General features: G+C 64.7%; 4 protein-coding genes and 1 non-coding gene across 6 annotated transcripts in view; 2 read left to right on the top strand and 3 right to left on the bottom strand.

Annotated features, from left to right (window-relative positions):
* Positions 1-11,112, bottom strand: part of WDR90 (WD repeat domain 90) — a 14,711-nt gene extending 3,599 nt beyond the window's left edge. Inside the window, exons 1-31 of the mRNA XM_023728536.1 lie at positions 11,002-11,112; positions 10,358-10,449; positions 10,020-10,196; positions 9,830-9,935; positions 9,524-9,697; positions 9,266-9,380; positions 9,114-9,181; positions 8,709-8,812; positions 8,467-8,628; positions 8,147-8,209; positions 7,831-7,899; positions 6,746-6,856; positions 6,529-6,674; positions 6,394-6,451; positions 5,520-5,635; positions 5,281-5,427; positions 4,961-5,091; positions 4,688-4,804; positions 4,204-4,439; positions 3,874-4,013; positions 3,581-3,711; positions 3,271-3,401; positions 2,590-2,751; positions 2,051-2,179; positions 1,723-1,853; positions 1,607-1,647; positions 1,268-1,402; positions 983-1,159; positions 665-762; positions 340-442; positions 10-131 (exon numbers count right to left, since the gene is read on the bottom strand). Of these exons, the coding sequence (XP_023584304.1) occupies positions 10-131; positions 340-442; positions 665-762; positions 983-1,159; positions 1,268-1,402; positions 1,607-1,647; positions 1,723-1,853; positions 2,051-2,179; positions 2,590-2,751; positions 3,271-3,401; positions 3,581-3,711; positions 3,874-4,013; positions 4,204-4,439; positions 4,688-4,804; positions 4,961-5,091; positions 5,281-5,427; positions 5,520-5,635; positions 6,394-6,451; positions 6,529-6,674; positions 6,746-6,856; positions 7,831-7,899; positions 8,147-8,209; positions 8,467-8,628; positions 8,709-8,812; positions 9,114-9,181; positions 9,266-9,380; positions 9,524-9,697; positions 9,830-9,935; positions 10,020-10,196; positions 10,358-10,449; positions 11,002-11,011 (3,702 nt within the window). The 5' untranslated portion in view covers positions 11,012-11,112. The remainder of the gene's footprint in view (positions 1-9; positions 132-339; positions 443-664; positions 763-982; positions 1,160-1,267; positions 1,403-1,606; positions 1,648-1,722; positions 1,854-2,050; positions 2,180-2,589; positions 2,752-3,270; positions 3,402-3,580; positions 3,712-3,873; positions 4,014-4,203; positions 4,440-4,687; positions 4,805-4,960; positions 5,092-5,280; positions 5,428-5,519; positions 5,636-6,393; positions 6,452-6,528; positions 6,675-6,745; positions 6,857-7,830; positions 7,900-8,146; positions 8,210-8,466; positions 8,629-8,708; positions 8,813-9,113; positions 9,182-9,265; positions 9,381-9,523; positions 9,698-9,829; positions 9,936-10,019; positions 10,197-10,357; positions 10,450-11,001) is intronic.
* Positions 11,113-12,324: 1,212 nt separating this feature from the next.
* Positions 12,325-17,139, bottom strand: MCRIP2 (MAPK regulated corepressor interacting protein 2). Of its 2 annotated transcripts, XM_004373134.2 has the most exons (5): positions 17,085-17,139; positions 16,783-16,900; positions 12,935-13,062; positions 12,605-12,706; positions 12,325-12,419 (listed from the first exon to the last, which is right to left on the bottom strand). In XM_004373134.2, exons 1-5 carry the CDS (start codon positions 17,134-17,136, stop codon positions 12,349-12,351), a joined length of 471 nt encoding a protein of 156 aa, XP_004373191.1. In that variant the 5' UTR covers positions 17,137-17,139; the 3' UTR covers positions 12,325-12,348. The 2 variants fall into 2 exon arrangements, with proteins under 2 accessions (XP_004373191.1, XP_023584105.1); XM_023728337.1 differs by lacking the exons at positions 12,935-13,062; positions 16,783-16,900 and having other exon boundaries at positions 17,085-17,136.
* A 4,925-nt stretch (positions 17,140-22,064) lies between these two features.
* On the top strand, positions 22,065-22,135 carry TRNAG-CCC (transfer RNA glycine (anticodon CCC)). The gene has a single exon. It is a non-coding gene; the product is annotated as a tRNA-Gly (tRNA).
* Positions 22,136-22,639: 504 nt separating this feature from the next.
* On the top strand, positions 22,640-24,485 carry METTL26 (methyltransferase like 26). Its single transcript, XM_004373133.2, has 6 exons — positions 22,640-22,839; positions 23,153-23,315; positions 23,402-23,461; positions 23,993-24,060; positions 24,145-24,223; positions 24,299-24,485. The coding sequence occupies exons 1-6, from the start codon at positions 22,643-22,645 to the stop codon at positions 24,344-24,346; spliced, it is 615 nt and encodes a 204-aa protein (XP_004373190.1). The 5' UTR covers positions 22,640-22,642; the 3' UTR covers positions 24,347-24,485.
* A 450-nt stretch (positions 24,486-24,935) lies between these two features.
* Positions 24,936-25,525, bottom strand: part of WFIKKN1 (WAP, follistatin/kazal, immunoglobulin, kunitz and netrin domain containing 1) — a 2,425-nt gene continuing 1,835 nt past the window's right edge. Inside the window, exon 3 of the mRNA XM_004373364.1 lies at positions 24,936-25,523. Within this exon, the coding sequence (XP_004373421.1) occupies positions 24,936-25,523 (588 nt within the window). The remainder of the gene's footprint in view (positions 25,524-25,525) is intronic.

Raw genomic sequence — 25,525 nt, 5'->3', positions numbered from 1 at the left:
GGGGGGCACCTGGGCATCATGGCTGAGGGCCAGCGTGGACACCTCCTCGGGGTGGCCGAGCCAGTGCTGCTGGGAGCCGGAGTGCAGGTCCTCCACCACCACCAGCCCACCGCACGTGTAAGCGAAGAAGCCTGAGGGGCCGCAGGGCCGTCAGGAGCAGCCTGGGTGTCTTCCTGCCCCCTATCCCCACGGCAGCCAGGGAGGTTCCCACGACACCCTTCAGGAAGACTCCTGCTCAGGTGCGGAGAGAGCCCCGAGAGAGGTGGGCTAGGGCCAGGGCACCGACAGCCGGGCCCCACCTGTGTCCGGCCTCCACGTGCACCGACAGCCGGGCCCCACCTGTGTCCGGCCTCCACACCATGTTGGCGCGCCCGTTCCCGTTGTAGCCCACGACGGCCTTCAGGCGCAGCGGCCTGCCGCTGGCCGGAGGGAAGGAAATGCTCTGTGTGGACAAGAACCCAGGACGCTGGAGAGCCCAGCATGGCTGCCCAGACCCCCTCAGGGCCACATAGCACCCCCACTTCAGAGTCACCTCCCTGCCTGTCTCAGGGTCATATCCGATCAATCAGGGTGGGCAGTGGGGAGCAGGTGGGGTTGAGAGTGGAGGAAGGGGTGTCCCTGGAGCCCCTCTCCCCAACCCTCACAGACAAAGCCCATGGCTGACCCTGGGGAACTGGGAGGCCTTGAAGCACGCCACGAAGTGCTTGTAGGAGTCGGGGCGGGCAGTGGGCAGGTCCACGGCATCCCTGGGGCTGCTGGCACCTGCCGGAGGGAGGGCTGGGCGTCAAGCTCCCCGGAGCGACTCCTCAGGGACCCTCATCACCCGAAGGCAAGGATTCCAGGGAGCAGAAGGCACACCAACCACCCTTTGCTCCAGGTGGACACGCCTCTCTACCTACCAGCCGTGCCTACCCCCCGCCCTTGGAGCTGTGGGGCCCCTGTAAGGGACTTGCCCTCCCCACGCTGGTCTTCTAGAGCTTACTGGGCTGACTGTGGGAGCAGGCAGGCTTGCCGAGCCCCCAGGGTCCCCCTGTGGTCCTCCCTGGCCTGTCCCCTCCGGCTCCCTTCTCCACCAGCACAGCAGCGCCTGGGGCCTGGCGGAGCCCTGTAGGGGAGTCATCCTCGCTGGGTCCTTCATCATCCAACACCGAGGACATGCCTGGTGGGGGCAGTGAAGAGTCGGAGTGGAGCCCACACACAGCCACCATTCTCGCTCCCCATCACAGCACCCGGGCTGGCTGGGCTTCCCGGGGCCCTCGCCCCTCACCATCACTGCCCTCAGAGGGTGTGGCACCGACGGCCAGCTGAGGCAGGCGGGCCTGGGACGGCATAGGCACCTGGCGCCGGGGGAGCCCACAAGCCCCAGAGACGCTGTCTTCCTCCTGCTGTCCTGTAGCCGACCCTGGGGGTAGAAGGAGCTGGGGGCAGCACTCAGGGGTGTGGCCCCGGCTCTGGAGGGGACTCAGGGAGGGGACCGGCCTCTGCAAAGGAGTCAGGGCAGACAAGACTGTGGCCAAACCCCCAGACAGGAAAGGGACTGATGCTGACGTCCCTGAACACAGCCTGCCCCGAGCCAGGGTGCCCGCTCCTCAGATGAACCACTCACCTGCCTCACAGACTGAGGGCGCCCTGGCCGAGCCTCGGATACTGCAGGAGCAATGAGAGAGGGTGTGGAGAAGGTGCTGTGTGGTGGGCGGGCACAAGGGCAACATGGACACTTACCTGCCTCGGGGTGTCCTCTCAGAGCAGAACAGGACGTCCCAGATAAAGACAGTGTCCCCCACGCTGAGGACCTGCTGCTGGTCAGGGGTGAAGGCCACACCCTGCACGGGCTCCGAGTGCCCGATGTATACCTGGGATAGGCATCACACAGGGACCCTGAGGCTTGGCCAGGTGGAGACCCAGCGAGGGATGCCCCAGGAGCTTTACGCACAAGCAGGCACAGGGGGTCCTGGGACCCCACCCTCTGTGCCCCTACCAGGGCCTCCACGGGCCCTGGACGCAGCAAGGAGACCACCTACGGGCCTGCACCATCCAGCTCAGCACACACCTGGCAGCCGGGGCGTGCCTGCGTCGGGGAGTCCCACACCTTGATGGCCCGGTCACTGGCCGTCACCAGGAGGCAGGCGTCCTTGCTGAAAGCCAGGGAGGAGCAGGCCACAGGGTGGACGCCGGACAGCTGGGGGGGGCATTCAAGTGAGGGGGACACTGGACAGCTGGGGGGGCATTCAAATAGGGGGACAATGGACAGCTGAGGGGGCAGTTAAGTGAAGGGGGGGACACCTGACAGTTGGGGGGGCATTCAAATAGGGGGATGCTAGACAGCTGAGGGGGCATTCAAGTGAGAGGGACACCAGACAGCTGAGGAGGTATTCAAGTAATGGGGGACACTGGACAGCTGGGGGGACATTCAAGTGATGGGGGACACTGGACAGCTCGGGGGCATTTAAGCAGAGAGAAGAGGCTGGGCTGAGGAGCCGGGACAGGAGTTTAAGTGGCTTTCTCAGCAAAGCCACCTCTTAGGGGACAGCAGCAGCCTGAAGGCTCTTCTTCCTTCCACGATGACGGCGATGGTGTCCTGGGGCTCACCTCCCTAACACTGCGCCCTGATGTCACATCCAGCATAAGGACTTTGGTGGAGAGGGTAGACACCAGCAGGTGGCTGGTGGGCTGGGGCCCGAAGCAGACGGCCACGGCCGAGTCCAGGTGGCTACCGGCTGAGTCCAGGGCGCTGATGTCCACCCGCAGCAGCTGGGGCGGCCGAGCATGGGTGTCAGCCACTGCTGCCGGGCAGAGCACACAGGCACAGGCCCGGGTGCAGGAGGGAGCAGCCCGGAGAGTGTGAGGCTGCAGCCCCCCGTTGTCCAGCCAGGCAATGCCCTATCCAGAACCACATGAACTCTGAATATTGGAGTGCTCTAGGGCTCAGTCTTCTACTCTCTAAGCCTGCCACCTCACTCCCTCACCCTTTTTTTCCTTCTCAGTAATTGGCACACAAAATCAATACCAAAACTTGACAAAGAAAGCCCAGAAAGGAAAACAGATAAAGATCAGTATGGTATCGTTCATTTACTCATTCCAACCCTCTCCCAAGAGAACAGTGCCCTCCCACCACAGGCATGTCCTCCCTGCCCCCGCCCCCAGGCCCTCACATCCACACGGTGACAAGGAGAGTTCTAGCAGAGACCCCGAGGAGCTGTGGGGGTTCAAACAGGTCTGCTGGCTCCCCCACCCCCACCCCAGACAGAAGAGGAGGCCCCAGCCGCTCACCTCATCTAGGGAGACGGTGCCCACCACAGTCACCGTGTACTTGGAGGGGCCCACGAAGGCCAGCAGGTGGCTGTCCCCGCTGACCGCCAGGGTGTTAGGGCTTGGCCAGGCATCCTGGCATACCATGTTCCCTGGGGCAGCACAGGGGTGAGGGGTCAGCTGGGCAGGGCAGCCATCCTCAGCTTTGGGGTGCTGTGAGCCCTAAAGGCACTTTCCTACCCCGTGCTGGGGGCCCAACCAGGGACTTGGGAGGCCAAGGGGCAGGTAGAGCCAGGCCTGAGCCTGTGGGCGCTGGCCTGGGGGGCCTGACCTGCCACGCGGAGGACGGAGCACTGGGGAGCTGCGCAGTCATACTGGGCCAGGGCACCCCGATCACAGGCGCTGAACAGGAAGCTGCCATCAGGAGTGACAGCCAGCCCAGTCACAGCCCCTCTGTGTTGCCTGTACGACACACAGGGACCAAGTGAGGGCTCCGCGCAGTGCCAGGACTCCTGTGACAGCCCCTTCCCTGGCCAGTGCCCCACACCCCGGGGCTGCCCAAAGCCGCTCTCAGCCCCCTCCACTCTGGGCTTCCCAGTAGGGGCCTGGCGCAGCTCCGCCCACCTGTGCTCCACCAGCACGTCTGAGGTTGTCAGGCTGAAGGACCGCACAGCGCCGCTACGGAAGCCACAGAACAGAGTTTGCTGGGTGGGGTGAAAGGCCACAGCGCACGGGGCCTCGTCCAGGGGTGTGAGGTCATACAGCTGGGGGAGGAAAGAGTAAGTGAGGTGTCGGAGTTGGCCTGCGGGTGAGGGGCGGGGCCTGCGGGCGAGGGGCGGGGCCTGCGGGCGAGGGGCGGGGCCTGCGGGCGAGGGGCGGGGCTGGCTGAGCACTCTGTCTCCTGCACCTCCCTCCAGTTCCCCCAGCTGCCCTGCTCCCTCCTGCTGTACCCACCTGCTGCAGAGTTGCTAGGTCCCAGATGCAGACGGTGTTGTCCTGGGCAACAGTGGCAAGCCGCCTACTGACCGGCTGTGTGGCGCAGGCCAGCACGGAGGCAGTATGGGAGCGGACCAGCATGCGGTACTCACGGGACACCGTGTCCAGGAAGCCCAGGTGGCCCATGGAGGTGGTGGACAGCACGCGCTGGCCATCAGGGCTGATGTGGACCGAGTTAACTGGGCCCTCGTGCTCTGCAGGCGGGGCAGGTAACCTCTCAGCTGACGCGAGTCGCGGGCACAGACCTCCCAGCAGGCCACGGCTCCCCGTGCTCAGGCTGCCTGTATGCCTAAGGCACAGACGAGCCCGCTCCTCCCACTGAGAGCCGTGGCTCCCAGGGCCGAGCCCTGCCCACCTGGCCACAGGCAGTCCTGGCAACGGACCTGGCCTCAGGACAGAGTCCCTTCCACGTGCCTCGTGTGTGGCGGCCCTCAGACCTCACCTGCCTCCAGGAGCACAGCGGAAAAGTCCAGGGGCCAGAGGCGCAGGTAGCGGTCCTCAGAGCCCACGGCACACAGGGTTGGGGAGACACTGACACTGCTGATGGCAACGCCTGGGCCTGCGGAGGGCAGCAGCATCAGGGGCGCCCCGGCTTCCCGCCATGGGGCTGGGGGCCCACCTACCTGAGGTGAAGGTCGGCTTCTGCCGGTGGAGGCTGCTGACACAGTGTCAAGGGCACCCCGGCTTCCCGCCATGGGGCTGGGGGCCCACCTACCTGAGGTGAAGGTCGGCTTCTGCTGGTGGAGGCTGCCGGTGGGCCGCGTGGGCAGCAGGAGGCGGGCGTGCCGCACGGCCATGTGCTGGACGTCCACCTCCAGAATGTGACCACTCCGGCTGCACACATAGCTGCTCAAAGATGACCAGCAAGGGATTGTGGGGCAGGGAGCGCAGGGCAGCAGCCTGTGGGGCCCCCAGTGTGTGTGGAGGAGGGGCTCACATGCGGGGAGGGTGGGGCAGGGGGTCCCAGCAGGGGCAGGAGGGGCAAGGCGGGGGCTCCCGGCATGCTGGAAGGGGCAGGGGCAGGCCCAGGCTCACAGTGTGCGTGGCCCATCCTGGCCCGAATCGAAGGCGAGGTCGGTGAAATGCAGCGTGTGATGCTCCCCCAGGTCCACCGGGCAGGAGCGCAATGCCCTGCCACGCAGCCGCCACAGCCGCACGCTTCCCCGCCCACACGATGCCATCCTGCCGGAAAGGCGAAGGGGTAAGCGCCCACCCTGGGGTGTCCGCAGCGAGACCCTGCCTCCAGACTAGGGCTATGCAACGGGCCATGTCACCTGGTGTCATCAGAGGCAACCGTCCAGGACTGGATGTCTGTGTCGGTGTTGGCCTTCGCAAGGACAGCTACCTCGCCACCAAGGCCGACCCGGTCGGTGCCCCATGCCACCACCATCTGCAGTGGAGCCTGTGTGAGCCCAGTGGGACTGAGCCTGGTTCCATCCAAGCATCCTCCAGGCTCTGCTCAGCCCACCCCCCTGGACTGCTGGGTGATGTGCTTCTCTGGAGGGACCCGCTGGTGAGGCCATGGGAAGCTCGGCTCCCACGCAGCCCGAGCACACAGTTCCTGGACATTAGCTGGCTCACTCCTGGGAAACTGCAACCCATATGCGCCTGGACGGACAAGCCAGCACTGACTCGCATTTCTGGATTTCTATGAGGCACGAACGCGAAGCATCCCAGCAGTTTTACAGAAACAAATGATAAAACGCCCCACAGACAAGTACGATTAAACAGCCAGCAGCACACCCCATCGGCTTCAATGACGGACACGGATACAGAAAAGTGCCCCTCGCTCGGTGGAATATAGACAGTGCTGCTGCTGAGGACTGAAGCAAGGGTTTAACTGTCGACCCAAAGCGATGCGTTCGGAGCAAAGAGCGAAGAAATCAGGAAGCAAAACATGAGACCCGGGGGTGCTTCCCAGCACCTGCATTCACAGCGGGGAGGGCTGGCCAGGCTTGGCCCAGGAAACAGCTTGCAGGGCCGTGTGAGGTAAGGAGGCGGGCAGGGGAACTACTCTAAACTGTTTTTTTTAAACAAAGAATACACAAGCCTTCAGCAAGCAAAAAGGAGCAAGGACAAGCGTTTAGCAAACAGAGGCACACACTCCAGGCCGCCTCCCCACCTCCCCAGCCTTGGGGCAGCCGTTACCGTCCTCCCGTGGCCGTCCTTGCCGACACCGCAGAGAACTGCCCCGCTGTCAGAGAAGCTGTGGGCACAGGGCAGGGGTGCTCAGTGCTCAGTGCTCAGTGGCTGCCCCTCACTGCCACCCCCGCCCCCACCCACCTGAGGGAGCAGATGGCATGGACTGGGCTCTGGAACATGGACAGGCAGCCCCCCATCTGGAAGTCCCAGAGCCACACCATGCATGGAAGCTGCGCCTGTGCCGAGGCCAGCAGCAAGCTGCTCCTGTCCAGCGCCAGGGCGGAGACCTAAGGAGGCAGCCACGGCTTCAGGGAGGGCCCCCAAGCCACACCCAGTCCCCAGCCGGGGTGGTGCCCACCTTGTCTGTGTGGCCAAGGAAAAAGCGCTGCTCGCCCGTGTCGATCTGCAAAGCGACGATGACCGCGTGGCAGGGGTACACAACAGTGGCCCCGTCCTTGGTCCATAGGGCCTGGTAGCGGGGTCAGGGCAGAGGTCAGGGTGCACCCCATCCCTCCTGGCTGCCCGGGTCTGCCTCGTGCCCTTCCCTGGCCTACACACACACATATGTATTCAGCTACCACAGGCAGAGAAGACACACACACACCTCGTATCACACACAAACAGATACACAGGTCAACCTGCCAGCTAAAACAAACACGCACACATGCCCAAGTATTTACACGCACACAACGTACATACATATACAGATGTACATACACACATACATACACACACATACACACACCCAGAAGCACACACCATGCAAATACACATACACGCACACACACACAGATGCGGACACGCACACGCATGCACCCACAGATGCACGTACACATACACTCACTATGCAAACGCACACACACACACACACACACACACACACATACACACGTATGTACATGTACATGCGCACGTGCACACACGTACACACCGTCACTTCTTCTAAGCCCTACCTCCAAATCAGAAAACTCTGGGGTTCAGGTAGCAAAAGACCAAAGGGCTCCCCTAGAGATGGAGCCCGCCTCTGAGAGGGCCTGACAAGCACCCAGAAGCAGCTGGGAAACAGCGCCGTCCCTGCGACCACTCTGTGCCTCGACCCGTCGGCCCCACAGGACACGCTGACACGGCAACCATGCGTGTGAAGCAGAAGCGTGTGGGTGGGCAACACGCAGCAAAGCATTAACCACGTGGGCTGAGAGCTCTGGAACGCAGGGAGTTCAAGTGACTTGAACTAGCACCTCAGCCAAAAGAGTGTCCGAGAGCATCTGCCAGACGGACAGAGTGACACGTGTGAACCTCCAAACCAACGCGGCCAGGGCCCTGAACTGTGTGTGGGCATGATCGGGTGGGCCGGGGCGTCTGAGGACCACAGAAAGCCACCAGGGTCTGCAGGGAGTGAAAAGCCCCAACACCCGCAGGCTCTGAAGCCCGCGGGCAACTCACCCATCTGGTGCTCTGGCCCCCGAAGCCGATGACCCCCTTGAGCCTCAGGATCGGGTCTGGGAGGAAGCTCTGAAACAGGCGCACTCCTGGTGAGAGTCCAGCAGGGAGAGGCCAATCCCCAGCTCTGCCCTCCCTGCCCCCCTACCCGCCCCAGAGTGACTGCCTGGACCCTGGGATGGCTCCTGTCCGTGGCAAGAAGCCACGCTTCCAGGGACCCTGGGTCCTGCCCCACCTGCAGCCTGAGCCCCACCACAAACCACCAGGGGCTGGGAGTGGAACTCAGAGTTGAAGGGCAGTGCACAGACCCCATCCTTACTCTTGGGTGAGAGGGATTCTTGCCCCGAGCCATCTCCTGTCCGTTCTGCTTGCTGCTGGCAGCCTGGATGCAGAGATGTGTCAGAGGCCCCTCATCCCCCAGCGCCACTCCAAGGGGATTCAGGATGAACCTGGCCGGCCACGCATCCAGCACCCCTTACCCAAAGCAGGAGCTGCAGCAGCTACCCAGGCCCCAGACCCTACTATCACTGGCCACGTCCTGCCCTAATGCTGCCCCGCCCCAGGAGGCCCCATGGTGCCGGCCACCCGGGCCCGGTGCAGTGAGGGCTCATGCCTTCGTGGAGTGGAAGAGACACTCACCTCCTGAGAGCCGACGTTCTCCAGGACCGAAGGCACTACGGCTGGCGTGTGGGCAAACACGTTGACACTGTCGCCGGCTCCCACCTGGGCCGAGGCCTCCAGGAGCTCACGAGACAGACTGACCTCTGGAAGGCGCGCGGGCACTGAGGGGGCCCGGCAGGACTGTGGAGTGTGGAGGATGGGGTCTGTCAGCTCCTGGGGTCCTGCAGCCAGCCCCGGCCCCAAGGGTGCAGGGCACTCACGGCTATGGGACTGGACGTCTGGACCATGGGGGACACGCTGTCCTGCAGGGCTCTGCTGCCAGCTACCACACGCGGAAGGAGCTGCGGCACAGGCCCCGGGAGGCCTACAGCAGGGAGAAGGGCGGTGGTGACCGCCAAACAGACATGCCCAGTGAGGCTGTGGCTATGCCAGGACCCCAAAGCTACAAGCTGCCGCCTACCACCTGCCCACGGCCTAGCACACCTGTGTGTTCAGCAGACCCCACCCCAGGCCAGAGCTGGAAAGCTTGAGCCCTCCAGGTGTCCCCACACACAGACCTCCAGGACCTCAGGGCAGTCAGTACTAGCCCTGGCCCCTGACCCGCCCAGCAGGCAGCCACACCTTGGTGTTCACCCTCCCCAGCATCCCGCCGAGCCCAGGCCCACCTGCCTCAGGAGGGGATCGGCTCTTCCGACCCAACTCACGGGGCGCTCCTGGGCTGTCACTCGGAAACCTCGGCAGGGCAGGTGGAGAGTCAGCGTCCGGGGCAGCCCCTCCCACCTCCCAGAAGCCCCCAGGACAGGCAGGGCCCGCTCACCGAATATGGACATAGCGGTCATGCCAGCACTCCCCCTTCGGCACCGGGAACGCCATTTCTCGTGGCATGGGAGTGACAGCCAGCTTGTTGCGCCGGGCCTCAGTCACAGTCACAGCTATATTGAGCAGGGGTGCTCCAGGTCAGGGGGAGCCTGTCCAGCACCCCTTCCCAGCCCCAGCTGAGATTTAAGCCAGGTGCCCACCAGCACCAGCACGAGGCCTCCTGGGGTGAGGGGAGGGGGCACGGGGCGGCCCTCACCAGGGTCAAAGCACAGGTCACTGGTGTAGAGGTTCCGGACAAGCAGGCTGGCACACAGCCGGATACTCTTCAGATACCTGTAGCGCCGGTTCAGGTAGAGGAGCAGGATGTCCTGCAGGTCTAGCTGTAGGCAGGTCCACTGGGTGCCAGGGGAGGTTGTGCCTACGATGGTACCCTGTCAGGGCCCCCCACCCCATGAAAAAGCCCCCCAGTCCACAGCACCCTCTGTCCTTGGCTGCTCCCTTCCCAGGCCATACAGTCCCCACTCTGCCCTTTCCAGACCTTCTGGCCCATCTGTGTCACCTGGTCTGGATGACTTGGCCTCACAAATGAAGGGAAACTGAAGCCACGTGGCCGTGGACCTGAACTCCTTGAAGAGGTTGGAGAAGGACACACGGATGACCTGGCTGTCCTGCAGGAGGGCAAGGTGTGGCCGTGAGGAGACGGGGGATGACAGGAGCGGGGGACCCTCACGTTGCCCTATGCTGCGCCGCACCTCAGTGGACACGTCCAGGTGGATGACAAAGTGTTTGGCGGGCAGGGGCCGGAAGAGCACGTACAGGTACCGCCCAGTCAGCCCCAGAGACCGCGTGCTGGTTTTGGGGAGCTGGATGTAGTTGCCAGCAGACACAGGTCCCCAGATCTGGTACACGGTGCTCCTCAGGGTCTTGTCCTGGAGAGACAGGAGCCGCGCTCACCAGCAGATTAGGGGGCACACAGGAGGAGCGCCTGCCGCACCTGGTGACCCCAGCCAGGACCCTCAGGTGGCACGGGGCATGCCCCAGTTGGAGGGGAAAGGGGCTTGGTTTTCTCCCGGGCCCCTCGCCCACACACCATCACCAAGGCCACGTCGCCCTCCTTGGTTGACCGCTTCCACTCATCCAGCTTGAAGTGTCTGAAGACATTGAGGTAGGGCTGCTGCCACACTGGGGGGGGAGGGGCGCAGAGGTCAGCAGGACACTCAGGGGTTGGGGCTGCCACACGGTGGAGGGGGTGAGGGGGGTGGAGCAGAGGTCTGCAGGGCACTGAGGCATGGGGGCCCATGATCTTGAGGACCTGGCACCAGACCCAGGGCGGATCCTGAGCTAGGGGCAGTGTGGGGGCCTCAGGGACCCGCCAGAGAGCCTGTTGGAGGCCCAAGGGCTTATTCTACTCTTTCATCCAATGATAACGACAAGGTAAGTCATAGAAGAGCTCAGCCTGCAGCCCTGGGCGACGGGAAGCCAGGCTCAGTGGTCACTGGGCCAAACGCTCGCCCAGGTGGGGGCTCCAGAGGCCGCCCGCCGGCACAGATGCGCACCCGGGCCCAGGTAGGTGGGTCCTGCGCGCTCAGGCCTCTGCCCAACCCCGACCCACCACCTCCAGGGCAACCCGGGACCGTCCACGCCACACGGACCGCTCGCCGCCCGCGCGACCTCGCCTAGCCCCGCCCCGGCTCCGCGCGACCCCGGCCCGGCCCGGCCGCGGGGCGCTGCTACCTCCGGCCATGTCGCAGCTGCTCGAGCTTCCCGCCTCGGCAGCCGGGAGCCCCACGCAGGTCACGCAGCGCGGCGCCCAGCAACGGCGCGTAGCAACGGCACCGCGCCCCTTTCGCCATCATGGCGGCGCCCAGGGCCCACGTGACCGCGCCAGGCCCGGCGTGCCCTGCGCGGGCGTCCGGCCAGGGCCTAGGGGCTCAGGTTCCCAAAAGTCGCCTTGGGGCACCCGCCTCCCATTTTGGATCTTTTTAAAATTTGGAGCCAGGATCTCCTCGGGCAGGGCGAGCCCTGGCCCAAACCCCTCCGGTCGCGGGGCGAGGGCTGGCACCGCCGTTCGGAGGCCTCCTCCCCACCTCTGGAGCGGCCACCTCTCTGTCAGCAGCCTCCTGGGTCTCCATGACTCCTGCTCTGGCCACTTGCTCCACAGTTGCTACTTGCCCCCTTACACGAGGAGAGGAAGGGCTGAGCCTAGACCCCTCCCAAAAACCTAGCCACACCCACTGTCGATCCGGCAGGACCCTCCACCCCCACCCCTTCCTCCAGCGTCCAGCAGATAAGGCCACCAAGGCTAAGGAGGCTGAGTCATCCAGGTGCCCACAGGTACCCAGAAGGGGGATTGGGGCTTCATGCCCATGCAACAGAGCTCCTGCACTCACCCACGCACACTTCTCCACCCCAAGAACTGAGCAATGTCTTTGCCCAGTGTCCAGCAGCCAGGCCTCCCAAACCCAGCCCCAATCCTGGGGAGCTAGGTCCCCCAGTTCTAGGGCTGGTTACTTAACATCGCTCTGCCTGGCTCAGGCCAACAGGCTCAAGGCCAACAGGGAGAGGAAGGGGAGGTCAGTTGGCCCAGCACCATGAACCGGCCCCGGGCCCCACCCCTCTGCCAAGCGGGCAGCTGGGGAGAAGCTGAGGGCCAGAGCATGGCAGAGCTGCAACCTTGGCTGGCCCAGAGGTGCCATCGGTGGGGCAAGAGGCTCCAAGGGGAAGCTGACCCCCCCCCATCCCCTCCAACACATCAAATAAAGGCCACTCAGAAGGGACAGTTTCTCGACTTTATTAGCCTGGAACTCCTCTCTCCAGCCCCAGGGGCTGGCACAGCAGGCAGGATTGAGGTCAGCAGACAAGTTCAGCCCCTGTACCTGGCTGCCTAGGACAGTTGGGCCAAGGGAACAAAAGGTGCAAAAGTCCAAATGCTGGCACTTCAGGTGTGGCTGGCACCCAGCCAGGCCCAGTGAAACGAGGCCTGCCACCATAGTGGACAAGGGCGCCGTGGTCCTCTTCTGGCCACGAGTCCGTGGGGGCAGGGCCAGGCCCTGCGCAGGCCGTGTTCCTCCCAAGCATCAGCTAGGAGCAGCTGGTGATTCTAGCCAGGAACTGCTGCGCCCACCACTCATCCAGGTCGATGGGCACAAAGTCTGGGAGGAGAGAGGGCCAGGCAGTGATGCCGCCTCCCTGGGCTGTCAGCACCTCTCACCCCTAGTCTGACCCCTCAACTGACCCAGGTGAGGCAGGTGCTGGGAGAAAGTGGTCCCCGCTCAAGTTCCCCCTCCCCAGTGCCCACATCTTGGGACAGGGGACAGAGGGGTGGGGGGACACTCACTCTGCAGTCGGGGGTTGGGGGTCCTCTCCTCGTACTGCACAGGCCTCAGCCCACTCTCACCGGCTGGGCTGCCGTCCAGCTGCTGCTCCACCTGCTGCCAGACTGCGGGGAGGAGGCGGTCAGGCCCGGCCACTGCCACCCCACTCCCCCCCCAGGGCCTGGTGGCCACCCTGGACTCCAGCCCAGCACAGGGAGTGCACAGCCAGCTCAGTAGTCACAGGACCAGCTGGCAGACAGCCAAGGAGAAGCCTAGCCCTCTGGCCACAGGGAGTCAGGTTGCAGTGGGGAGAGGACCTGGTGGCCAGGTCATAGCCTCGGCCCCCTCTCTACCTTCGGACACAAAGCGGACGTTTTCCTCGTGGGCCAGTGTGTAGGTCTCCTGGGCCCCTTCGAGGGACAGGGACGTGGCAGGGGGCCGCCGGCCATTCACCCGATTGAACACAAGCCTGGGCCCTGGGCTGTAGGGGGGGAGAAGGTTGGTGTCGGTCCCCTAGTTGGGTGCTGCCTGGTGGAGCTCTGAGCAGCCTCCTGCCATGCCCTCGGCCCAGCCTGGGTACTTCCCTGAGCCGCAGAGCAGCCACCCTACAGCGGGGAGCTGATCCACTCGCTCTCCTGCTGCCGAAACTCCACAGCTCAGCTCACACGCTGCTGCCTCATTTGGCCCTGCCAGCCACTCCCACCGAGCCCCAGGCCTGCACCCCCCCCCCGCCCCCGCAGGGCCCAGCCTAGTGCATGGCTCCAGGCTCCAGGTACACAGGTGGCTCTCTCTCTGGCCCAGGGGTCTCCTGGTGCCCGCACTGCCGCCTGCCTTCCACCCCACTGACCGCTGGCCTCCCAGCAGCCCAGGGGCTGGCTGAGCCACAACCAGATCTCCTTCACCCCACCTGCTGGGCCCCATTCTCCCCCAAGTTCTCCCCAGGAGAGGAGCTTCTCCTTCTCGCAGATGCCCCTGGCATGGCAGGAAGGACCCAGACAAGGGCCAGGCGACCTTGGCCCTTCCCCGGCTCACCCCCAGGCCCCGTGGGGATGAGCACCAAACAGCACCCAGAATGTCAGGGCAGAGCGGCCAGAGACAAGGCGGGGGACTGGGATGCTCAGTGAGCTCTGAGTGAGGAGATGGCCCTATGGAGCTGGGCATGAGACGTCCAGGAGGCTGCAGACCCTTCCCGGCCAGCCGGTGCCAGGAATGAAGGCCACCCCAGCGCTGGCAGGAAGCAGCCACGCCAGCACAGCAAGCCCGGGATGCAGGGGCCGTGGAGGGAGCGGGCGCACCTACAGCAGGAGGCGGGAGCGGGGCTCCGGGGCTGCGCGCGCCGCTCCGCCAGGCCCTCGAGGTCCCCGGCCGGCCGGCTCGCCTTCCTGGGCTCAGGTCCCCCATCGCTGGGCGACTGCAAACCGCTCTGGGTTCCTCCTCAGCTGAGAGGGGCACTAAAACAGAGAGGAGCATCCTGAGGTGCCCGGGGTCAGCAGGTTTGGTGGTTGTGGAGGGCCTCACTGTGCAGGTGACGAGGGCAAGGGGGCAGGGCGCGGCTCCTCCCACACATCGGGGGCTCGCGCGGGACCCGCAGGCTCGCAGACACGGCCACTCCCTGCCCGAGCTTCCGCACAAAGCAGAGGGCAGGAAGGTTTGAAGCAGCTCCACAAGAACACAATGTCAGGGAAACCCATCTAAACCAAGAAGACAGGCCCAGCCAGGGGCTATCTGAAAGAGGTGGAGGCTGGCGGGGCCGAGAAGGGGCCCCAGAATCTGGGCGCCTGCCCTGCCCCACCCTGCCCACTTTGCTGCCCCAGGCCTCGGTTATGTAAGGCTGCTCCACCGAGCTTTGTGGGGGAAAGGGTACAGCTCCAGTGCGCACCTGGGGAGGCGAGCGCCGAACCACGGCGCCTTCTCAGCACCGACTACTACAGTATCGTCTCATGTGACCCCCTCAACACCCCTCCAGGTGGACCACCCACCCGTTTGTCAGCACAGCAACCTGGGCTCAAGAAGGAGGGGGCTTGCCCCAGCCTGCCTCCCCCACCTTGCCCCCAAGTCTGGGGGCCTGCCTGGCCCATCCCCTCGGCTGGCCTTCCATGTGCCCCCCATCTGTTCTCCAGTCGGGTGGCCACGCAGTCTTGCTGTCCCCAGCATTCGATGACACCTGGGATTACCACACCCTCCTTGTCTCTGGCCACAGAGAGAGCGCCTTAGGCAGAAACATCCAGCCTGCCATCACAACCCAGTGCCAGGCCGCTGAGAGAGGACGGTTTGCGCCCAGGGCAAGTCCACGGGGGCGGGGGGTGGTTTCGGAAGGTGGTTGGAGAAGCCTCCCGGAAGAGGCTGCAAGAACGCAGGTGGGGCTCCATGTGGGGGCAGCACCGCCCCCCACCCCCACCCCCGCCACCCAGGGGCTATCCTGAGCTCCCAGACAGGTCTAATATGGGGCAACTGGTGGAAGGGGAAGGCTGGCGACCTTTATGGCCAAGGAGGGGAGGAGGGGCCAACCCCTGGGCTAGCCAAGTGGTCTAGCCCCTCAGGTGGATGGTCTGCGCCCTCCCAGCAGCAGCCCCCCCCCCCCCCCCGTCCAGCCCAGCTCGTGCCCTCCCAACACCCACTCCCCCTGCCCCGTCCAGCCCGCATCCGCATACCCTCCCGACACCCACCCTGCCATCCAGCCGGGCTCCACGTGCCCCGGCCACTGAGATATATGGCCTCTGACATCCACAGAGGTTTGGCCATCGGACCCACTGAGACCCACCTGGGGCCCTGCAGGGCCCGGGAAGCCTGTCTTTTCCATCCCGACCCAGCAATGGGACCAGAGAGGGAAGCAAGGCGCATTTCCCAGGTTAGACGGTAGGAGGTCACCCTGGGTCCCTCAGCCTGAAGAACAGAACCAGGCGCCTGCCAGCACCCCACCAGCCCCTCCCTCAGTGAGCTCTGCTCCCTTGCCTGGGTGACCAGGTGCCTCAGTATGCTCACCAGAAGATAAGGGTGGCTCTGAGGACCAGGGCTGGACCATCACAGCCTGGCCTCAGGGACCCCGCAGCCCTGCTGGCCTCCCTCCCTGGACGCTAGCCTCCCCTCTGGCCTGGTCTCCTCACTAGGATCTAGCCCTAAATGTCAATGTGCCCCTCCAGCAAGCAGGGTCTGAGAGCAGGCTGGACCCTTGGCCAGTCTCAATGCCCATCCGACAGGCTGCCAGGCTCACGGCCCCCACCCTCCGGTATCTCAGGCCAGTAACCGAGCTGGACAGGCCCTCTGAGCTCTGAGTGGGCAGGCAGGGGGCAGGCTGAGGGTGGAGCCCACGTCGAGGTGCTCTGGGAGGCTGTCTCTCCCGGAGGTTGTCTGTCTGTCCTTGGCTTGGAAGTTCCCTTCACTGCTCCGCCCCCCTGCAGCCCTCCCCAGCACCGCCTCAGCTGGCACATGGAGACCCTGTGCCTGCCACCAGTATTATCTGCCTCCCAACAGGGGCCTGCGCCCAGGCCCCAGGGAGCTGAGGAAATGTGCAGAATAAAGGCCCCAGAACTCAGCCAAGGAAGGAAAAGTTCCAGCGGCCAGGGTCTGACCCCAGGTCATGGTCATGAGGAGGCCAGACTGGCTGGGGCCGGGGCTCTAGGGCCTGAGCAAGTCCAAGCTGCAGGTTCACAGGATGTGTGAGGGCAGACCTTGGCAGCCAGGGGAACCACGTGCACCTCTCCCCTCAGCTCTCAAGGGTGGGCTGGCAGCCTCAGCAGAGCCAGACCTTGAGGGCCAGTGCCCTGGGCCGCCAGCTCCACCCAGGAGGACGAGCACTGGACAACTCGCCTCAAACTCTGAGCTCGGCCTGCTCCAAAGGAGCGCAGCAGGTGAAGCGCCCAGCCGGCCCAAGGTCCACGGGGGAGCTTCTGCCTCGGCTCTCCCCAGCCACTCCGACCCTGGAACCGGTGGACTTTCTCCCCACTGGGGATCTACCAGTGTCCAGCTGGAGGCAGGGGGGTCTAGGTGAGGCGGTAGCGCCCGGGCACCCTGGCCGGATCAGTCTGGCGGGACCCGGACAGGGACGGGGGCGTGGTCGGCCTGCCCCGCCCCTACGCGCGCCCGCCCCGTGCTAAGCCATGTGGCACTGTCTCTGGTAACCTTTCCCCAAGGTCACCCTCCCAGCCATCCGGCGGGGGAGGGGTGGGCCTTGCTCGGTGGGCCGGGGCGGCAAGCTTCTCACCTCGACAGGGGCCAGGGTCCCGGCGGCTGCGCCCGCGGGAGCGGCGGCGTTGGCGGGGCGGGCTGCCGGCATTTCAGGAGCTCGCCGAGCCTGCTCTCCACCTGCTGTTGCGGGGGGCCTGCGGGTACAGGGACTGCGTCAGCTGCCGGTGGACCGGGTCCTCAGCGCGCGGAGCCCCGAGCGGTCACCGTGTCCTGGGCCCCCCGGGCGCGCGGCCCCCGGAATGCGCAGACTTCAGGACGCGCGGATCCCACGGCCGCCGCTCGCCCGCCCGGCCCTGCCCTTGCCCATCCCGTGGGCACCTGTGCGGCGCTGCGCGACCAGCTTGCTGGGCCCTTTGGTGATAGTGTACATGGTGCGCCGGGCTGCCGTGCGGAGGGGCCGTGCCCCCAGGCTGCCCACGCGCTCGCTCGGACGCACGCCCGGCTCGCAGCTCACCCGCCACCGGCCAGACTCCAGCACCCTCCCCGGGGCTGCTCCTGGCGGGCGCGGAGGGCGCGGTCCCTTTAACAGGCGGCCGGGCTGGGGTGGGGGCCAGCCCGCTACACGCCCCGGGCCCTTAAAGGGCCCGCTCCTGTTTGGGCTAGCCTTGGAGGCGCGCGGGAGGAGGCGAGGCAGGCGGGGCCGGCGGCCTCCCGGCAACAACGTCTTGCACTCCACGCGGCCCAAGGCCAAGGCAGCTGGAGGGCCCTGTGGCTTTCCGCGGCCAGCGGTCCGGCAGGCCCTGGACGTTTTCCCCAGGCCTGGGGGCCACCGCAGCGTCTTGGCCTGGGGGCCAGGTGAGCCCGATGCAGCCCAGACTGTGGGCAGGGTTCTTCATGTAGGGCCCCAGTGACAGCCAGATGTGGTCCTGGACTCCTGACGCCCTGCCATGGAGAGGCAGGGTGCAGCGGTCCGTCCCCCTCATATCTGGAGGGCCCTGGCCAGGGTGCATGGGCCAGTGTGAGTGCTTGCCCTTTGCCTGAGCCCCGGAACCAAGGAAAATCAAGAGGGGCAGCCCCTGGGTAGGGGCAGGGAAGCGGTGCCCAGTGAGGCTCTCTCTAACCCCCCTGGGAGATGTACCCACCAACTCCAGGGAGGGGCCGGGAAAGGCCACTTACTGACCCAAGGTCTCGGGGGCTCTGGAGGACAGAGAAGATGGTGAGGCAGGCCCCTCTGTCACCTTGCATCTGGGGGACAGCAGTTTATCGCAGCTGAGTCTCAGGCCTTCATCTGTGACTTCCGGGAAGCCTGGAGACCCAGGAAGCAGGACTGCCCCAGACCAGGTAGGCAGGGGAGTGGAGAGGCCAGGAGCACCCCCTGCCATTGACCAGTCCAGGGCTCTACCCCTTGGCACCTCGGAGCACGTGGGCTGCTCAAACCCTAGGGTCTCCCTACACCCACCAGTGTGGGTGGAGAGGGCACAGCGGCCACTGGCTACCAGGCACCACAGCAACCAGGCCCTGGGCAGCTCGACCTGGCAGGCATCCCCCTTGTCCTTCATTTTGTTGAATTGGGTCACTCCGGTTAAAACGAGGACGCTCCCTCCACCCAAGAAACCAAACGTGGAACCCACCTGCCCAAGCTTGTGATATCCCTCAGGCCCTTGCACTCCTGCACTCATCTGGCAAATATTTGAAGAGGCTGGTCTGTGAAAGTGCCAGGCCTGGGGGCATCCACCTGCTTAGGGGTCAGGCTTGCTGCCTGTGGAGGTTCCCAGAGCACTTGGCGGGGGCAGGGGCAGGAGAGGGTCTTTCGAGGATCGGGAGGCGGGGTTTCTCTCTAAATCTCCAGGCAATAAGCAAAGTGTCCGACAGAAGAGGGGTGAGCCATGAAGAGAGGTGACCAGCAGGACCCCTGCCCCCTCCCTCCCTGACCTACCCCATGTGCCTGGAGGGGGGACCCCACATGTTCTCAGGGACCCTTGCAGAAGCTTCTGCCAGGGATGGGGTGCTCTCAGGCCAATCCCTCCCCCCCATGCCCACAACCTGGGCCCCTTGGCTCCCCATCTTGTCCTAACAAGGCTGGAGGATGAAAGGTCCCCCACCCCAGGCTGCCCCCTCTGCACGAAGGGCAGGGCCTGTGGGAAAGTCCACGGGCTGTGACCTGGTGACCTTGGGACCCACACGTGTTCAGGGAACCCAGACCTTGAGCATGCCCCCCACCCCAGAAGGACCCCTCACTGGCCGGGCTGACCCCCTCCCCCAGCACTGCCTGCCCTTCCCCCACTGGCATCACTGCAACGTGTCCTCCAAGGCCGGCTTCATCCTGGTCATCTGCCCAGGCGGCCCTGTCTTGTCCCTGTGGCCTTGGGCAGGCAGAGCTGCCTGTGACCATCCCCCCGCTCAATCACTGTCACCAGGGAGGGGGGACCAACGGGCATACACCTGCTACTGCAAGGGAGAGAGGTGCCGCTGCCCAGGGGACCGGGTGGGGGGGTGGCACAGGGTGCCGGGAGGCTTTGGCCTGAGGGTGAGGGGGTTCATGTTCCAGCAGAAGGCCAAGTTAGAAGGCAAGGGGTGGAGGCATGGAGGAGTGGGCTGGAACAATACGACCTTGGCCCGAGACCGGAGAATGGGTGGATAAGCCCTGCCTTTGCTGGAGGCCGAGGGGACATCCCAGCCTTACCCCACAGGTCCTATCTGAGGCCTGAGGTCAAAGGTTGAGTCCAGAAGCCCTCAAAGGACTTGGCCGGGGAGCAGCAGGCAAGGAATTGTCCTGAAGAGCCGGAGTGGAAGGTCACAGGACAAGCTGGAGAGGGGTGGGGGTCCCCAAGAGATGCCAGAACCAAGGCAGGGGAGACCAGGGGGCAGACAGCTCAGAAGGCTGAGGGTGGTCCAAGGGACAGGAAGTAGGGACAAGCAGGCCCCCTTGCACTTGCCTGGGGCCCGCTCTCCCCTAAAGGGGCCTTCCCAGCTACGCCCACCTGGCTGGGCCCCCATGGTGGTGACCCAGGGGTGGCGGAGGGCCCAGTTGAGCCCCCAGAGGTCGAAGGTCTGGACAGGCTTGCTGCTGCAGCCGCCATGACATGATCTCAGCTTTGGCAGCAGGGATGGCGGGGCTGGTTCTCCTGTTGGACAGGAATCTTGGCTGGCCGGATCCACCCTGCAGCCCCAAGGACCTTGGGTGACCCCACTAGCCAGAGCCCCTGGGCCAACACTGCCCATGATGGCATCTTTCCTTACTGCCTCAAGAGGCAAGGTTGAGTGAGCAGAAGTAACCTCTGTTGTCAGAGAGATCTGGACCTTGTCCCCAACCCCTGGACTCCGCAGCTGGGGGAAGCTGGAAAGGGCGGTTCTGCCGGGATCAGCAAAGCCCTTTTCCTCACGGACCCCCCAATCATCGTAATAAATAAAGTACTTCCGTTCTCTTAGAAAAGCCTCTAAACACAACAGTAAGGTTTTACATAAACAAAGAAGTCCAGGCTTCAGTCATCCCAGTAGATGTTGCTCATGGACCCAGGGTGGCCAGCTGGACTAGGGAACTGGTTTCTGTGAGACCCAGGCTTGGTTCCTGCCAATGAAGGGGTGACTGGTAGCCTTGGGAAAGGGTTCTGCCAGATGCTCCAGCACCTCCTGCCAGTTTCCTGGGGCTGCTGGGGCCCACTCTCAGAACCCAAGGAGAGCGGGATGAGTGAGGGCATGGGAAGGCTTGGGAGGGAAGCTTGGGGACCATGGATCCAGGACAGGGGTAGGGGTCCAGAGCCCAGATAAGAAGTCAGACTGCTGTCAGCTCTGGTTGTCAGGGTGCTGAACCCCTGGGGAGGTGTGAGAAAGGGTGGTGCCGTCTTCCTCCCCAAAACAGGCTCCTGGACTTAGAAATGTCCCCAGGGAAAGGAGGCAGGCTAGTGGGCTTTCCAGGCTTGGTGAATCTGGGGGCTGGGAGCGGGGACCCTCATGCCCTTGAGCTTCCGGTCAGAGGAAGGGGCTCCGTGGGGGCCACTCCCCTGCAGAGCCTGAGAGTGCAGTTCCAGGAGGAAGGCCTGTAGGCCCTGGAGGTGTGGACAGAGGCAGGGGCCACAGGGAGGCGCTGCTGTGCTGGCAGAAGGACAGGAGTTCCCCCTTCTCCGCCCCCCCCATGTCCAGTATGGGACCAGGGACCGTGGCCCTCTGGGCATTGGCAGCTTATCAAGTGGAGTGGACAAGGCTTCACTGGGAAGGTGGCTGCTGCCACAGTAGTTTCCATGTGGGACACCTGGGAACTGGCCCAACCTCAGGAGGGGCGTTTCTGGCCCCAACAGTAATTCAGCCTAGACAGACTCAAGCCCGGCAGCTAAGGAGATGCCATTGATCAAAGGCTGGAGCCAGGACAGCAGCAGGGGCTGTGGACACCAACAGGGCTGACACACATGTGCACGACTCCCTCCAGAAAAACCTGCACTCACATGCACTCACACACGCTCGCTTACTGTGGCAAAGGCCTGTGGTGAGGCAGGGGCCCTGGCCATCTGCCATGTCCGGCCACTTCCCTCCTGGGCGCTGAGCTGGGGAGTGTCTAGGGTGGTGCGGACCTGCTTGGTGTCCAGCCCAGAGTGAGGAATGAATACCAGCTAGGGGTCAATGTCATTTAGCAAGCAGCGGTCAGCTTGTCGTTGGGCTCAATTCCTATAGCACTGCCCACAGCAAGGGAAACCAGCCTGAGTCTGGGGCTCCGGGCCTGGAGATAAGCTGGCCGCGGCGTACTGATACAGGACAGTCTGGGAGACCTGTGCCCAGGGAACCCCATTAGAAGCCCCAGGAAGCCAGGTGATTTTCAGAGCTTCCTCATTCGGGGCCTCCTTCTGAGCTGGGAACCCCAGTCTGGGAACCCAGGAGCAACACCTGTGAGCGCCGAAAAAGCGCTGCCTCCGACTTGATTTCAGGGATCACCGACCTTTCACGCTCTCCGAGGGCCCTGGGCTGGCCTGAGTACACTCAAGGTCACAGAGAAGTCCCGAGCATCAGTGGGATTCCTTCCTAGGCCCGCCAGGTCCCCCCATCCTGCGGGCGGAGTCCGCTCTGCAGCCCCGCCCAGAAACAGCCCCGCCTCCATCGGCTCCAGAATGCCGGCGGTTGCCAAGGTTTTCAGGGCGAAGGTCCGAATAAACGCCACCCACAAACACGCTCTCCTCGTCTCCACCTACTCCCCTCGAGTGCCAGGCTCCCGGGCGAAAGTCGCGAGGCTCCCGCCGTCCCCGCAAACCCGGCCCTCCCACCCTGGCCGCAGGCTCGGCTGCGGTGGCAGGCGCATGCGACATAGTCTCTCTAGCGCGAAGTGGTTGCGTCACAATCTTCTAAATCTCACAGGGAGCCCTTTCTTTAACAGCGCCGCTGGTGTAGTGGTATCATGCAAGATTCCCATTCTTGCGACCCGGGTTCGATTCCCGGGCGGCGCAGTCGTGTTTTGAGTCTTTATTTTTTCCCTCGTTTTAAAAGCTGACTTCCAGCTAACTGCAGAGATCTAAAAAAAAGGAAAGAAAGAAATAGGGGAACTTTGCCCCTTACGCCGCCGGCTTGGAGACGGTCGCCATGCTCTCCGAGAGGCTAACTGGGCACCTGCAGATGCAGCGCGAGCGAGACCCTGGGCAAATCAAGACAATTCCAGAGAGAGGAAGGCGCTATGAAACACTAGGGCTGGCATGGGCGAGAGGGTGCCTGAGCAACTGAACGACTGCAAACCGGGGACAGCATAGCGCTACCCCGACCCCTCGCCGGGATTCCCACTCCTCGGGCGGCTATCGACCGTGCCCGGGGAGGCTGCGGGCCCTTTAATGAGAGGCGCACGGTCTCCTGGGAGTTGTAGTTTGATGCGCACGCAGCACAATGACGTGGGGCGGGGCACGGCCGCTGGACTACAGCTCCCGGCGCTCCCCGCGGCAGGGCGCGGAATCCTGAGGGTCGGGATGCTGGTGGCGGCGGCAGCTGAGCGGAACAAGGAACCGATCCTGCGGGTGCTGCAGCAGTACGTGGACCCTGCTCAGCGCGGTGTCCGCGTGCTCGAGGTGGCCTCGGGCTCCGGCCAGCACGCGGCCCACTTCGCGCGGGCCTTCCCCCACGCTGAGTGGCAGCCGTCGGACGTGGACCAGCGCTGCTTGGACAGGTGTGGCCGGACGACAGCGCGTCCAGAGCCCGCCGTCCCTGCCCGCGGCCACCCGCGGGAGAGCGCGGGCAGGCCAGGGCGGCAGGAAGGCAGGACCCCGGGCGGCCCAGGGGGTCAGGGCGTCCTGAGGCTGCGGGAGGGCCGGGAGCCTGGGGAGGACCTCTGGGGGCCCATCCTGGCCGCCCGGGTCCTCTCTCCACTTGTGACCCAGGCCGAGACCTTTCCCATCTAAATCTCCCCTGAGGACGGTCGAAGGGGCATCGGGATGTGGGACAACCGGCGGGCCGGCACCCACAGCGCTGCCCTCCTGCAGCATCTCGGCCACCACACAGGCCCAGGGGCTGGCGAACGTGAAGGCCCCGCTGTACCTGGACGTGACCTGGGGCTGGGAGCAGTGGGGCGGCATCGAGCCACAGTCTCTGGATCTGCTGCTTTGCATCAACATGATGCACATTAGTCCCTTGCGCTGCACTGAGGTCTGTGGGGGGTGGGGGCCGGTTGACCCTATGTTGCAGATGGCCTGGGGAGGGCACCTCACTGCCGTCTGCCTCACCCTCCCCAGGGGCTGTTCAGAGCGGCCGGACACCTGCTGAAGCCCAAGGCGCTGCTGATCACCTATGGGGTGAGCACTCCCCACAGAGGACCCCAGAGATGGCCCCTGCCCCTCAAAGGGCAGATCCCAGCCGCCTCTGACCACGGTGGTTTTCGGGAGAGTTCTGTCTCCTCATGCTGCTCCTTTCTCGATTCTGTACCAACTGTCCACTCTCTCCCGTTGTGCTCAACCTTCCTGTCCTCTGAGCTAGGGACGCCCCACCACCACATCCTGCACCTCCTGTCTGAGGTAGCCTTCCCATCACCCCCGGGGACTCTCACTTCAGTCACCCCTCCTGTCCCCTTCCTCACCACTTGTCACCAACATTTAAACATGCCCAGGCCCTCCCAGCTGCAGCCTCTCCTCCTTATCCCAGGCCAGTCTCTGCCCGGGGCACCCTTGGGCTCACGAGCAGGTCCTTGGCTGTGCCTTCCTCCTTGGGGACCCCCAGTCCCAAGTCAGCCTGCTGTCCAACGGGGAATGGCAGCAGCCTTTCCCTCCCCACCAGGGCTGACCCCGGGCGGGTGGGCAGCCGCAGAGCTGTGTCTCTTGTCCCGGCAGCCCTACGCCATTAATGGGAAGATCTCTCCGCAGAGCAATGTGGATTTTGACCTGACGCTCAGATGCAGGTCAGGCTGGTGGGCGGGGACTGTGTGGGAGGCAGGGGGGCTGGGTGCCCCCCAGGCTGTGACTCCACTGCCCTCCCCCTGCAGGAACCTGGAGTGGGGGCTGCGGGACACAGCTCTCCTGGAGGATCTGGGCCGGGCCAGCGGCCTGCTCCTGGAGAGAACGGTAGGGGCTGAGGGTCTCAGGGTGCGGGTGGGCCTCGGCAACTGGAGAGGCTCTTCCAGCCAGCCTTCTCCTCAGGTGGACATGCCAGCCAACAACAAGTGCCTGATCTTCCGGAAAGAGTGACTCCGCTCCCTCCCGCACTCCTTCACCCCCGGACCACCAGCCACCCCCTGGGCTGCGCCTTGGGGACTCCTAGCCCTGCTGAGTCGGGGGGCTCCCGGCTGGTAGCCCCAGCCTGCCTCAGAATAAAGCGTATTCTGCTCCCCGGTCTCGTGTCCATGTACCTCTTCCTGGGAGCACCCCTCCAGGGCGGGCGGGAGGGGTCTGCCCTGTGGGGTCGAGCTTGGGCCATGGGGGAGGGAGGGAGAGAACGTCTGGGGACAGAGGCTGAGGCAGGACTAGCTGGCTAGTCACAGGCATGGGGGGTTCCCAGGAGTGACCTCTCTGCAGAGCTAAAGTCCCAATTTGGTGGTGGGACCCCTGCTGGGGAGGATGGAGGGGTCCCAACGGTCCACCCAAATCCCCCTGCTGAGATTAACATGGTCACGGCTCAGCATGGAGGCACCTGGGAGGAGTCGACATCCCCTCGGAGAGGCCTAGCATCATTAGGCCACCAGGTCTGGAGGAACCCTTTTATTCGCCGGGACAGGACAGGGGGGCAGGGGCCTGGTGCAGGCCGAAGGGTGGGGCTTGGGGCGGGACCGGGGCGGGCCTAGTCCTGGAAGCGGTTGAGCAGCTCGCAGGCCTTCTTCTCCATCAGCTCCGCGATCTTCTTGACACGCTTCTCACTGGCAGCGCGCACGTAGCTGCCGGCGTCCAGCACAGCCACGCCATCACGCACCTCGCCCATAATGACCAGCGGCCCGTCGCCAGCCGTCACGTTGGGGCATGGGCAGGCCCAGTCCACGCCCAGCAGCGTCACCTCCAGATATTTGGTGCCGAAGAACTGCAGGCCCATCTTGTCGTCCTTGAGCACGTCGTCCAGGGCCACGCGGGCGATGCCGCCACCCCCGGCGGCCTCGGGCTCTTGGAGCACCTCGGTGAGCCTCCCCACGATGGCGAAGTCACTGCGGCACAGGCTTAGCGCCAGCCGGCTCCGAAGGCGACACGTACGGCAGGGCGGCGTGCGCGGCACAGGACACGCGCCCTCGCAGGCCTCGCGGCTCTCGAAGTTGTTGCTGTTGCCCTCGCAGCCGCCGTAGACGAACGGGTGGCACTGGCGCAGCAGCGGGCTGTAGGCCCAGCGCGGCTCGCGGCCCGGACACGGGCCCCGCACTGCAGGCAGCACGCAGGCGTCGCCGG

Source organism: Trichechus manatus, unplaced genomic scaffold (genome assembly GCF_000243295.1).
Source record: "Trichechus manatus latirostris isolate Lorelei unplaced genomic scaffold, TriManLat1.0 scaffold00024, whole genome shotgun sequence".
Classification (NCBI taxonomy): Eukaryota; Metazoa; Chordata; class Mammalia; order Sirenia; family Trichechidae; genus Trichechus; species Trichechus manatus.
Note: the sequence above shows the minus strand (reverse complement) of the source record. Positions and strands in the feature narration are given on the sequence as shown.